At 39.9% G+C, this 15,089-nt stretch overlaps 1 protein-coding gene across 1 annotated transcript in view; it reads right to left on the bottom strand.

Annotated features, from left to right (window-relative positions):
* Nucleotides 1-15,089, bottom strand: part of LOC122917954 (complement factor H-like) — a 170,314-nt gene that overhangs the window by 11,517 nt on the left and 143,708 nt on the right. Inside the window, exons 9-12 of the mRNA XM_044266119.1 lie at nt 2,728-2,904; nt 1,796-1,978; nt 1,746-1,763; nt 1,517-1,681 (exon numbers count right to left, since the gene is read on the bottom strand). Coding sequence (XP_044122054.1) covers nt 1,517-1,681; nt 1,746-1,763; nt 1,796-1,978; nt 2,728-2,904 — 543 coding nt within the window. The remainder of the gene's footprint in view (nt 1-1,516; nt 1,682-1,745; nt 1,764-1,795; nt 1,979-2,727; nt 2,905-15,089) is intronic.

Genomic DNA, 15,089 nt, shown 5'->3' with positions numbered 1-15,089 from the left:
TGCGCTATGACTGATTGGTTTCTGAAAGAATTTCTTTGTTTATTAGGAGAAAATAAACATTCGAAGAAGAGTGAACAGCTAGACTAGCTGGAGGTACGATATTAATACTGAATGAAGAAAATTGGAGTAAGGGCTATGATAGGTGTAAGGGGATTATGTTAAACTGAATATAGGTAGAAGATTAACCTTTGGAAGGCAAACTCTGAGATCAGAAAAGAAGAATAATTGAAGCAGATAATTTAGAATAAGAATGAAAAGTTGAGCATTGTTATGCCTGTTATAACTTTGGGTTTTCCCAAAGTGAAACAAGGGGTGATCATTGTGGAGATAGAAGAGGACAAAGATGAGGTTTGGTCTTGAAGGACTGACAGTACGTCCAATGGGAATGTGTTTAGCAAAAACGTAAGGATTAATAAACAACAAAACTTATGATTCATTCAACAAACTCCTGTTTAATGTGTGCTGTATGTCTGCCAGTCTTTTGGGTATTGGGAATACAACATGAACAAAAGAGGAGTAAATCTCTGCTCTCATGGACGGTGTGCCTAAGCCCTGCCTTCTCCTTGGAACAATTAATGCCTAGAAATCTGATGAATAAGTAGGATGGGACACTCAGAGCTCTCTTTGAATGTAGGACTTAGGAAAACTCTGGGAAAGAACTCATTCCAAGAAAAAAATGAAAAGAGTCCCCAATATTTTCCATGTTAGTCATAAAAGACTTGGTCATCCAAAGGTCAGGATGATTTACATACATCAACCTGAGTGAAGTCATCCATCAGATTTGTTTCCTGGTCTAACGCTGACCGCTTCTTTTGACGGAGTTCTCCTACTGATTGAGAGGGCCTGCAGCCCATAGACTCTCAGCACATTAACTTGTTGCTTTTGAAACAGATTGGGAAATTGTTAGAGATTGGAGAGAGGCAAGATTCCTCTAGGAAGGTAGCAAGTGGGTATTAACTTCCTTTTTCCAGGGCCTGAAATTAAGAGTACCACCTAAAAACAAAAGTGGTATTTATGCGAATACAGTTCTATTTTCCTGGCAATTAGTACTCCTATTTAAATCATATGAATAACCATAAGTAAAATTTAGCTTCATACTTAAAAACAGTGTTACTATTAGGGACAGAAACACTGATTAAATTCTATTGCTAATTTGTAGAATATAATGAGCTATAAGCAATGTCTGCTTTCATTATAATTGAAGAACTGACTTTTTTAAAATAAGATTTTATTTACGAATTTGAGAGAGAGAGAGAGCATGAGAAGGAGGGTCAGAGGGAGAGAGAGAAGCAGACTCCCGGCTGAGCAGGGACCCTGATGTGGGGGTCCAATCCCAGGACCCTGAGATCATGAGGTGAGCAGAAAGCAGAAGTTTACCTGACTGAGCCACCCAGGTACCCCTACGACTGGTCATTTTCAAGAATACACCTCAATTTCAAAAATACGTTCACAAATATATCTTTTACAATAAAATGTTAAATTTCATTGACTGTCAATTTGAGAAGTGTCTTCTCACTAATGCATTGAGGAAGTGGGGTCCACATTCCATTAAGACATGTAACTGACTTGTGTCCAATCATTGTAAAGTCTTCCATGTAATTGAACTCTACCGAATCTCGATGGTGATAGGGAGAGGCAGAAGACTGAACAACAGAGCTGTAATGAAGTTCATGTACCCTCCACCTCTGTGAAAATTTCACAAAAGTATGTTTCCTTACAAAATGCAATTTATGTGTTTATATGAATACAGAGAGTGTTGATTTCTGTTTAAACATGAATATTTTTAATACATTACCAATACACATAGGCAAGTCTGTCCATTGTCCGTCAACACACTGAATTTTTTTAAAACCCTTCATCAGAAATCTAGTATTGCAAACATATTCCACCAAATCACTGTGTTCATAGATTTCTTTTGGTGTTTCTTTAACTTTCCCATTGAGGAGTTGAGGAGGTGGAGCACACTGTTTTGTTTGCTCTAGAAGAGAAATACTGTGTAAATAATGGTTAATTTATCTATTCTACAACTTAATAATGCATAAAATAAAAAATTTTAACATTGATTTATGTGATTTACAATATAATTTATTATAGCATTCTTAAACAATGGTGTTACACCAGAAACATGTTTCCCAGTTCTATTACTTACACTGGACGAGTGTATTGGAAGTGTATTTAAGCCCAGAAAATATGTTTAATAATCTAGATATTCTAAAGATGTATGCAAACCAATTAATAAATGTGGTTGTGTAAATTACAGCAATATTCATATTTCACAGAAGCATTTTATTAGAAGTGCTTGAGAAAATGCCATGATTTGAGAAAAGCATTTGATCAAGATGTTTTAACTTTGATTAAAGCATACATGTGATTGAATTGACAATAAGTTGCTTGAATATCGTTTAGACACAATGAAACTTGAGGAGAGCTGCATACTATACAAAGTGTCCAATATCATTGGTGGAACTGTAGGCAAAAGGAAAAATTAAAAAAGGAATGTGAGACATCATATGTGTATCGATGCATACTTCCACTACATATTTCAAGAAACAATTGGAGATTAATTGCTTAACTAAGGAATTCTGAAGGATCTACCCACCCAGTACATGTCCTGGCTTAATGCACTAGATTATAGGCACACTCAAAGCCAACAGAAAATCAAGAGGTAAAAAAGGCTGATATCCAAATCCTAATTCTTGTCTTAGCAATTGTAAGATAGATATTCACCTTTACATGTTGGAAAGTTAGGGGACCATCCAAAGTCATAACATTGAACTGAGTCTGGTCCAACTCTTTTAAGTCTTGATCTGCAGGAGAATTTCAACACATCTCCAACTCTGTATTTGTCCTTTCTGGGGGTAGCAATTAAGTTTTCTTCTACTTCTGGAAACTTGCATTCTATTTCTATAAAGAAAAGGTCAAATAATTTGGTGAGAATATCTAATCAATCATCACCACAGTAAATTTTATGTATCTTATAAAAATGAGGGGGTGCGCCTGGGTGGCTCAGTGAGTTAAGCCTCTGCCTTCAGCTCAGGTCATGATCTCAGGGTCCTGGGATCAAGCCCCGCATTGGGCTCTCTGTTCAATGGGGAGCCTGCTTTCCCCGTCTCCCTCTGCCTGCCTCTCTGCCTACTTATGATCTCTGTTTGTCAAATAAGTAAATAAAATTTTTTTAAAAAATGAGGAAATGAGTACATATAAAGAGGGGCATCAGTTAAGTCCTCCTCCTTGGAAAATATTCCATATTAGATGTTACACACCTTCTAAATTCATAGAGGACTCAGAAATATTAAGGCATTGAATAACAATATATGCATCCTGAAAATTTATTTGTAACATCAACGTGCTTGTATTGGATCTGATTTTATAACTGCCATTTATTTATAAAATATGTGATACTGTTTTGTACTGTCAAAACAAAAAAGTATTTTTTTTCCAATTTATTTATTTCCAGAAAAACAGTATTCATTATTTTTTCACCACACCCAGTGCTCCATGCAAGCCGTGCCCTCTATAATACCCACCACATGGTACCCCAACCTCCCACCCCCCCGCCACTTCAAACCCCTCAGACTGTTTTTCAGAGTCCATAGTCTCTCATGGTTCACCTCCCCTTCCAATTTACCCAAATTCCCTAATCCTCTCTAACGCCCCTTGTCCTCCATGCTATTTGTTATGCTCCACAAATAAGTGAAACCATATGATAATTGACTCTCTCTGCTTGACTCAGCATAATCTCTTCCAGTCCCGTCCATGTTGCTACAAAAGTTGGGTATTCATCCTTTCTGATGGAGGCATAATACTCCATAGTGTATATGGACCACATCTTCCTTATCCATTCATCCGTTGAAGGGCATCTTGGTTCTTTCCATAGTTTGGCGACTGTGGCCATTGCTGCTATAAACATTGGGGTACAGATGGCCCTTCTTTTCACTACATCTGTATCTTTGGGGTAAATACCCAGGAGTGCAATTGCAGGGTCGTAGGGAAGCTCTATTTTTAATTTCTTGAGGAATCTCCACACTGTTCTCCAAAGAGGCTGCACCAACTTGCATTCCCACCAACAGTGGAAGAGGGTTCCCCTTTCTCCACATCCTCTCCAACACATGTTGTTTCCTGTTTTGTTAATTTTGGCCATTCTAACTGGTGTAAGGTGATATCTCAATGTGGTTTTTGTTTTTGTTTTTGTTTTTGTTTTTTAGTACATGTATCAAGAGGTTTTCTTTTTTTTTTCCAATTTATTTATTTTCAGAGAAACAGTATTCATTATTTTTTCACCACACCCAGTGCTCCATGTAAGCCGTGCCCTCTATAATACCCACCACCTGGTACCCCAACCTCCCATCCCCCCGCCACTTCAAACCCCTCAGACTGTTTTTCAGAGTCCATAGTCTCTCATGGTTCACCTCCCCTTCCAATTTACCCAAATTCCCTAATCCTCTCTAACGCCCCTTGTCCTCCATGCTATTTGTTATGCTCCACAAATAAGTGAAACCATATGATAATTGACTCTCTCTGCTTGACTTATTTCACTCAGCATAATCTCTTCCAGTCCCGTCCATGTTGCTACAAAAGTTGGGTATTCATCCTTTCTGATGGAGGCATAATACTCCATAGTGTATATGGACCACATCTTCCTTATCCATTCATCCGTTGAAGGGCATCTTGGTTCTCTTTTGCATTAAAAATGTGATGCTATAAGTTTAAAATTGCACTCAACTAATAGTTGGTGTTTTTGTTTAATGTAAATGTAATTGGAGAACCAGAACACACGTAAGGTATTTCTAATATGGTTTAAAGACACTATTAAAATTCCTTAATTTATATTATATCATGTTGATTATATTAGTAAAGAAATAAAACTGAACCATAAACTGAAACATGAAACAAAATAAAGAAACATGTTCAAGGCCACATAATTAGGCATATTCTAGGTGTCCTGAATATTTATATAACATACAACTATCTATTCTTATTTGACTATAATGTATATCATCTATTAATAAACTGTTGATTATGATGATTCATTTTCAGAATATGAAAATTATCCCTTTAAATTTATCGAATTTGTGACATTTGTGACATATGACATTCCTAAATATTATAAAATATTTTTCAAATATGGAACCTTCCTATCTTGCTAATTAATTTGCAAAATTAAAATCTTGGATTTAAATATTAGAGTCATACAAAAATGGAAAACAATCCTTTGACATATTAAAGCGTCTGTAATTATTAAAACATTTTGCAAATTAGGAAGAGTGAACAAAACTCCAAATAAGCTTGGTTATTGCCTTAGGATACATGTTCAGTCAATAATGGAATTGGAATTTAGTGAATGAGGGAATTGGAATTTGGTGAATGAGGGAATTGGAATTTAGTGAATGAGGGAATTGGAATTGACCAGGCCCACTCCACAGGATTCACTTTTATTTCCTTATCCTTTAATCACTTCCTTCTCTTCACATCTATGAGAACAGTTATTCCATGATGTTTTCTTCTCCCTGTTCTCTGGGTCCTCCTCTTTTCTAGCTACTTTGCCACCTATTTCTCTTCTGCCTGACACCTAAACGTTGGAATGCTTCAGGGCATACTGTGAAAAATTAATTCTAAGAACACTTTTCTCGATATACCTACATGTTTATCCCATGCTTATAATAAAATAGGCCATTACAGATGTATCATACCTTATCTAGCAAAGCAGAATGGCATTTTGTGAATTAAGTTGCCAGACTCATTAGCACTATGACAAATAGGCCCGATTGGTTGATTCAAGATTAATTTTCAACTGTGCAAGTAAATTTTTAAACATTCTATAAAACTGGACTTGACAACATAATTTCTAAAGTTCATATGCTGATTTTCTTTCTCAAATATATTCCTAATGGTTGTGTATTCTTTTAAATTTACCACTATCAAATAAAGAGATAATTCTATTTTTTTTAATTATAAGGAAGTAAAGTGTTAAAAGCCTCAATTCTTGCTAACAGAATACTAGAATGATGTTAATAAAGGTTTAATAATTCATCTCAAATGTTATACTATGTTATGTAGGCATCTACCTTAAAGCTTAAAAAAGAAAACAAAGCTATACTAATGGAAAATGAGAGAGAGAGAGAGAGATTTCTCTTTCATAATAGGAGTGTTTTAATGGATAACTGATTACAATTTAGTATAAAATGAGTTCGACATGGGAACAATTTTATCATTTTTTTCCTGTGGCTAGTGCCCATAGTAAGCATGGGAATTGAAAAAAATAAGGAAATGGAAACAGTAGAAACGGATATTCAAATATCCACTTACTTAAAGTGAATATACTAAATATCAGTTCAAACTATCACTGTGTAGCTTTGGAGGATAAGATAAACTGAGTAAATTGTTCTTAGAAAATCTGTATCTAGAGACAGGGAAATCTTTCAACACAGCTGCATTTGGTACTATTTGGAAACATTTACGTCTCCAATAAATAGATGCTTATGATCTTTCCCAAGGGAGAGGCTTTTTTAGAAGTGGGCCTACCCTGGATTATCAAACATGTAAATTCTATAGGTTAAATTAAAATTACGCACTATGGACCCAGATCTTCACTTAAAAAATATAAATTTTATGTCTAGGAACAAAAACTGACATAAAAGTTCAGTCACTTTAAAACAGGTACAGTAGGCACAAGGATATCAGCTAAAAATAAATGGGTTTCTAGGAGAATACACCTAAGGCTCTCTATCTAGTTTCCAAATCATAGGATGTTTTATTTTAATTAATTGATTAATTAATTAAATCACAGGATGTTTTAAAGTAAAAGAAAACTTGAACTGAAAGATGGACTGATATGCCACCCTACAAGTGATTAATCTTAATAATAAAAAATATTACATATTTTTTCATTTATCTTTTCAAATGGGAACCACGTAAGCCCTTGTCCACAGAGAAGAATTAAGTTAAAGTAAATTTTTGCATAACAATCATCAGGATAATGAATATGAACATAAAATTACTTACCAATACATGTGGGTTGAGGAGACCATCCACTTTCCAGACATGTAATTGATCCTGAAGTTTTACCATCTGGTGTTACATATCCTGATTTACACTGATATTTTCTTTCTTTATTCAAGGGATATGCAAATTCAGATTCAGAAAAAAATCCATTTTCAATTGATATCTCTGATTTTAAACATCTTTCTGAAAAGGGGAAAGTATAAAGAAAAGATAAGCATATAAATAAACATTTTATGAAGTCTTAGGTAATACAACAATATAAAAAATAAGGAGTCATTTATAAATGAAAACCTAGAAAACCTGAATCACCTAAATTCTTGTGACAGAGAAAATAAGCCATGAGGTATTAAATCAGGATAGTTCATCAAAATTTCTTTTTGAGTTAAGAAGCAATATTTAAAATATCCAGAATCCCTTCTAGGAAATTATTAGAAGTTTGTTTGTCTAGTGGATCTGGAATCCTAGGGCATGCCAGAATTACACTGGCAATGGATCCCTTCCAGGCACTTGTTTTAAATACTGTGTATTCAGGATCTCTTTAGCAACCCCAGCATTCAGTTAACTAATTGGGGTATCTCAGATCAGGTGATGATCTCAGACAATCTGTCACCATAGCTACTACAACTCTGAGATTTTGAAATGTTTGCCATCATAACCTGGTGCTTAAAACCATACAGATGTATGGAGTTTGATGAATATGACACAGATTAACACCTTACATTCATTTATATTCTAACACCAAAATGATGATTCTCAAATTATGTATAACTTCACTTGAAACAATAAAGACTTCTGTCAGTTGCTAGATCTATTCACAAAGTTCAGCTTTTGCCTAGCCCATGGATAAAGAAGAAATCAAAGGAGAAAACATGAAGTATATATATTTTCATACTTTTATTTTATTTCACAATTCAATTTCATAATTTTATTCCTTCTCTTGTGGTACCTAGTAGACTGGATATGGGATACTTGGAATATTAGACACTGAGGATATGGAATTAAAAGTATATAAGCTTGAGACTTTGAGAAACACAGCCAGAGATGGGTTCTCAGATAGAACCTGAATAGGACACTTAGGTTGAAATTTAGGTTGAAATCCACAGGGGCCAAGTTTCAAACAGTGTTAACCATGTTGAGGCCGATTAGGGGGAATTTAGATGCCTGAAAAGGATCATGTAGGTATGAGTAGCTGGATCAGCCTTTGGTAAAGGGCACAAATTTTAGGAAAAACAGAAGAATAAGATCTGTAAACCTAGGGGGGGGGACAAGATGGCGGGGTAGTAGGAGAGGCGTCTTTTCAGCTGGTACCCCAAAGTGAGCTGATTACCTACCAAAGAACTCCGATCACCCATGAAATCAGCCTGAGATCAGAATTATACACGTCTGGATCTCTACAGGGGCAGAAGACGCCAGTGAGCAGGTAAAGCGGAATGGGAACAGCGGACTGATATCGGAAGATAAACAAAAGGGGGAGGGAGCCACCAGTGGCGACCAGTGGGAAAGTAATACCCCAATACGAGTGAGAGTACCCTGCGTCTGGGGACCAGCATTAACTTGGAGACTGGTTGAAAGCACTCCAAAAGAGCAAAGGATCGCGGGGGGAAATTGTGGGAATCAAGGCAGCTAGGGACAGGGGCTTAAGTCCCCGGTCCCAGACGGCATCCCTGGCGCGGAGGCAGAGAGAGTGCAGCAGAGAAACCAGCTCCTGGTCCCTAAGCCCCCAGCGCGCCCCAGAGCGCGTGGGTTCCAGCTCCTGTGAGGGGATGGGAGCTGCGCCGGTCTGCAGAACACGCGCTAGCCCTACCACAAAGCTTGAGATGCGCACGCAGTCCCTCGAGCTCCCCTGGGTTACTGAGGCCCGGCCGGTGCTCCTTGACCCGCACTATTGTTTCAAAGCCTAAGCCGCGCGCGCGCGAAACTCTTCCCTGGACAGAGGCGCGCAAAAGCCCAGCCTGGGGCTTAGGGACCAGCGCCCCGTTCTCAGTACCCCAGACGTGCGGCCGACCCACAGCCGCCTCTGAAAAGAGGTGCGCGCAAGCCTGGCACTCCCAGACCAGGCCGGCGGCAAAATCTCAGTGTGCGATCGCTGCTTGGAACATCTCTGGCGGTCGGGAGCTCCCAGACAGCAGCCACTGCTTTGGCTTTGGGGACGAGCAAGAGATCCTGGACCCCAGGGTCTGCAACTTGGAACCTGCGCTGCCAGCGGCCAAGGGGGAATTTATTCAGCTTCTGCACCAAGACTGAGGCTTCTCTCTGAGACGGAGATCAGGGTGTGGTTTGATTTCTTCTAATACTACAAAAACCATCAAAGGTGGTCAAGGTGAGAGGGAAAAAAGTGAACAAGCAAAAAAACAGCCAGAGAACAAAAGCCTGAAAAAAACCAGTTTCCCCAGAGCCCACCCCCTTGAGGGGGGCGGGGGGACTCAACTCAGGAAACATCATTGACTGACAACTCGCGTGGCAGGCCCCTCCCCCAGAAAACAAACCAAGAAAGAAAAAAAAAAAAAAAGGACTACAAGAGAACCAGCACTACTTCATAGGAAAACTTGTATTATTCACTCATTTCCACTATTCCGGTTCATATATATATATATATATATATATTTACACATAGGTAATTTTTTAACATATTTACCATCACAGCGAGCTGTACAGTACATCAAATTCCATAAGACCTTTCTAACCTAAACCTTTTGATACATACACCTATGTTTTTCTTTTGCATTTTTATTTTTTGAATTCCCTTTTTTAAAAATGTTAGTTTAGTTTAGTCTAGTATATTCCTTTTTATTTTTATCCTCTAATATTCATATAGCGTTAACTTCAAAGTAATCCCCTTTCCCCAATCAATACTACCCCTATAGGTAAATCAATTTTTAATCCCCTTTATCTTAGGAAAGTTGAGGCTTTAACAAAGATATCAAGATACATCCAGGAAGACTCAAAACAACCTTCCTCGCACACACTGAGAATTTATAAGAACTCTCCCATCTTCTTCCACCAGTGTTTCTGTGTTTTTTGAGTTTGTCCTGATAGCATATAAATTTTACACTTGTGGTTCTTTTTGACGAGGTTCTATCTTTATTTGCATATATATATATTTTTTTCTTTTCTTCTTTCTATTGCCATATAATTGTATCATTCTTTTTATCTCTTTTTCTTTGTCTACTTCATAAGTCTTACTTGGGGCCCATCTGGGCTGAAACTTCTCTTTCATCTTCCCTTTCTTTCCTGTCTCTCTCTCTCTCTCTCTTTTTTTTCTTTTCTTTTTTCTTTTTCTTCTTTCCCTTTTTTTCTTTTTATTTTTCTTTTCTTTGTCTCTCGTTTGGGTGGGGAATCCTGATTGCTCAGAAGTGTTCCAGGGTGCACCTTAAATGCACCAGAGTTGATACATCCAGCTACATCTTTTCAGTCTTCTCCCATCAAAATGACTAGGAGGAGGAATGTCCAACAGAAGAAAAATACAGAGGATGGACCTTCTGCAACAGAGCTAACGGCTATCAACATAGACAATATGTCGGAAAGAGAATTCAGGCTAACAATTATCCAGGCAATAGCTAGGTTGGAGAAAGCCATGGATGACCAAACAGAATTGATTAGGGCTGAACTGAAAGCGACCAGACAGGATGTTCACAATGTGGGGCGGAGCTTAAAGCTACCAGGGAGGAGGTCCACAATGCTCTCAATGAGATCCAATCCAATCTAAACTCTCTCAAAGCTAGGGTAACTGAGACAGAAGATAGAATTAGTGATCTGGAAGACAAACAGATAGAGAGAAAGGATCAGGAGGAAGCCTGGAACAATCAGCTTAGATCCCACGAAAGCAAGTCAGGGAAATAAATGATGTCATGAAGCATTCCAACGTCAGAATTATTGGAATTCCTGAAGGGGAGGAGAAAGAAAGAAGTCTAGAAGATATCGTGGAACAAGTCCTTCATGAAAATTTTCCGAATCTCGTGAATGAAACCAGCGTTCATGTACTAGAGGCTGAACGGTCTCCACCCAAGATTATATACTCCAAAAAAACATCACGACACTTGAGAGTCAAATTGAGGAATTATAATTGTAGGTATAATCTCTTGAAAGCCTCCAGGGCAAAGAGGCTCCTTACTTACAGAGGGAAGCCCATCAGAATAACGTCAGACCTGTCCACAGACACCTGGCAAGCCAGAAGAGGCTGGCAAGATATATTCAGGGCACTATATGAGAAGAACATGCAGCCAAGAATAATTTATCCAGCAAGACTGACATTCAAAATGGAGGGAGAGATAAAGAGTTTCCAAGACCAGCAAGGCTTAAAAGACTATGCAACCACCAAGCCGACACTGCAGGAAATATTAAGGGGGGTTCTATAAAAGAGGAAAAATCCCAAGAATAGCATTGAACAGAAATATAGAGACAGTCTACAGTAAGAAAGACTTCAAAGGTAACTCGATTTCAATAAAAACATATCTATCAATAATCACTCTCAATGTGAATGGTCTAAATGCACCCATAAAACGGCACAGGGTTGCAGATTGGATAAAACGACAGGACCCATCCATATGCTGTCTACAAGAGACCCATTTTGAATCTAAAGATAAACGCAGACTAAAAGTGAAGGGGTGGAGAAGCATCTTTCATGCCAATGGGACTCAAAAGAAGGCTGGGGTAGCGATTCTCATATCAGATAAATTAGACTTCAAACTAAAGACTGTAGTCAGAGATACAGAAGGACACTACATAATCCTTAAAGGGACTATCCACCAAGATGATCTAACAATTGTAAATATCTATGCTCCCAATATGGGAGCAGCCAATTAGTTAAGAAAACTGTTAATCAAGATAAAGAGTCATATTGATATGAATACACTAATCGTAGGAGATCTTAACACGCCTCTTTCAGAATTAGAAAGATCATCGAGGGAAAGGAAGATGGCGGGGTACTAGGAAGAGGCGTCTTTTCAGCTGGTACCCCAAAGTGAGCTGATTACCTACCAAAGAACTCTGATCACCCATGAAATCAGCCTGAGATCAGAATTATACACGTCTGGATCTCTACAGGGGCAGAAGACGCCAGTGAGCAGGTAAAGCGGAATGGGAACAGCGGACTGATATCGGAAGATAAACAAAAGGGGGAGGGAGCCACCAGAGGCGACCGGTGCAAAAGTAATACCCCGATACGAGCGAGAGTGCCCTGCGTCTGGGGACCAGCATTAACTCGGAGACTGGTTGAAAGCACTCCAAAAGAGCAAAGGATCGTGGGGGCAAACGGTGGGAATCGGGGCGGCTAGGGACAGGGGCTTGAGTCCCCGGTCCCAGACGGCCTCCCCGGCGCGGAGGCAGAGAGAGTGCGGCGGAGAAACCGGCTCCTGGTCCCTAAGCCGCCAGCGTGCCCCAGAGCGCGGGGTTCCGGCTCCTGTGAGGGGATGGGAGCCAGTCTGCAGAACGCGCGCTAGCCCTACCACAAAGCTTGAGATGCGCGTGCACGTCGCTCCAGCTCTCCTGGGTTTCTAAGGCCCTGGGGCGCTTCTTGACCCGGGCCATTGTTTCAAAGTCTAAGCCTCGCGCCCGCGAAACTCTTCCCCGGACAGAGACGCGCAAAAGCCCAGCCTGCGGCTTACGGACCAGCGCCCCGTTCTCAGTGCCCCAGACGCGCGCCCGACCCACAGCCGCCTCTGAAAAGAGGTGCGCGCAAGCCGGGCACTCCCAGCCCCGGCCGGCGGCAAAATCTCAGTGTGCGATCGCTGCTTGGAACCTCTCTGGCGGTCAGGAGCTCCCAGACAGCCGCCACTGCCTTGGCTTTGGGGACGAGCAAAAGATCCTGCGCCCCCAGGGTCTTTAACTTGGAACCTGCACTGCCAGCATCCAAGGGGGAATTTATTCAGCTTCTGCACCCAGACTGAGGCTTCTGAGACGGAGATCAGGAAGTGTTCCAGGGTGCACCTTGACTGCACCAGAGTTGATACATCCAGCTACATCTGTTCAGTCTTCTCCCACCAAAATGACTAGGAGGAGGAATGCCCAACAGAAGAAAAATACAGAGGATGGACCTTCCGCAACAGAGCTAACGGCTATCAACATAGACAATATGTCGGAAAGAGAATTCAGGCTAACAATTATCCAGGCAATAGCTAGGTTGGAGAAAGCCATGGATGACCAAACAGAATTGATTAGAGCCGAACTGAAAGCGACCAGACAGGATGTTCACAATGTTAGGGCGGAGCTTAAAGCTACCAGGGAGGAGGTCCACAATGCTCTCAATGAGTTCCAATCCAATCTAAACTCTCTCAAAGCTAGGGTAACTGAGACAGAAGATAGAATTAGTGATCTGGAAGAAAAACAGATAGAGAGAAAGGATCAGGAGGAAGCCTGGAACAAACAGCTTAGATCCCACGAAAGCAGAATTAGGGAAATAAGTGATGCCATGAAGCGTTCCAACGTCAGAATTATTGGAATTCCTGAAGGGGAGGAGAAAGAAAGAAGTCTAGAAGATGTCGTGGAACAAGTCCTTCATGAAAACTTTCCGAATCTCGCGAATGAAACCAGCGTTCATGTACTAGAGGCTGAACGGTCTCCACCCAAGATTATACACTCCAAAAAAACATCACGACACCTGATAGTCAAATTGAGAAATTATAATTGTAGGTATAATCTCTTGAAAGCTGCCAGGGCAAAGAGGCTCCTTACTTACAGAGGGAAGCCCATCAGAATAACGTCAGACCTGTCCACAGAGACCTGGCAAGCCAGAAGAGGCTGGCAAGATATATTCAGGGCACTAAATGAGAAGAACATGCAGCCAAGAATACTTTATCCAGCAAGACTGACATTCAAAATGGATGGAGAGATAAAGAGTTTCCAAGACCGGCAAGACTTAAAAGACTATGCAACCACCAAGCCGATACTGCAGGAAATATTAAGGGGGGTTCTATAAAAGAGGAAAAATCCCAAGAATAGCATTGAACAGAAATATAGAGACAGTCTACAGAAAGAAAGACTTCAAAGGTAACTCGATGTCAATAAAAACGTATCTATCAATAATCACTCTCAATGTGAATGGCCTCAATGCACCCATAAAACGGCACAGGGTTGCAGATTGGATAAAACGACAGGACCCATCCATATGCTGTCTACAAGACACACATTTTGAACCTAAAGATACACGCAGACTGAAAGTGAAGGGGTGGAGAAGCATCTTTCATGCCAATGGGACTCAAAAGAAGGCTGGGGTAGCGATTCTCATATCAGATAAATTAGACTTCAAACTAAAGACTGTAGTCAGAGATACAGAAGGACACTACATAATCCTTAAAGGGACTATCCACCAAGATGATCTAACAATTGTAAATATCTATGCTCCCAATATGGGAGCAGCCAATTAGTTAAGAAAACTGTTAATCAAGATAAAGAGTCATATTGATATGAATACACTAATCGTAGGAGATCTTAACACGCCTCTTTCAGAATTAGACAGATCATCGAAGCAGAAAATCAATAAAGAAACAAGAGCATTGAACGACACATTGGACTAGATGGACCTCATAGATATATACAGAACATTCCACCCTAAAACAGCAGAATACTCATTCTTCTCAAGTGCACACGGAACCTTCTCCAGAATAGACCACATACTGGGTCACAAATCAGGACTCAGCCGATACCAAAAGACTGAGATTATTCCCTGCATATTATCAGATCACAATGCTTTGAAACTGGAGCTCAATCACAAGGAAAAGTACCGAAGGAACTCAAACACCTGGAAGCTAAAGACCACCTTGCTTAAGAATGCTTGGATCAACCAGGAGATCAAAGAAGAACTGAAACAATTCATGGAAACCAATGAGAATGAAGACACTTCGGTCCAAAACCTATGGGATACAGCAAAGGCGGTCCTAAGGGGAAAATATATAGCCATCCAAGCCTTGCTCAAAAAAATTGAAAAATCCAGAACACACCAGCTGTCTCTACACCTTAAAGAACTGGAGGATCAACAACAAATCAAACCAACTCCACACATAAGAAGGGAAATCATCAAGATTAGAGCTGAGATCAATGAGGGAGAAACCAGAGATACAGTAGAACGTATCAATGAAACTAGAAGCTGGTTT

The sequence above is a fragment of the Neovison vison genome, chromosome 10 (assembly GCF_020171115.1).
Source record: "Neovison vison isolate M4711 chromosome 10, ASM_NN_V1, whole genome shotgun sequence".
Taxonomy (NCBI): Eukaryota; Metazoa; Chordata; class Mammalia; order Carnivora; family Mustelidae; genus Neogale; species Neogale vison.
This window is presented reverse-complemented; position numbering and strand designations above follow the sequence as displayed.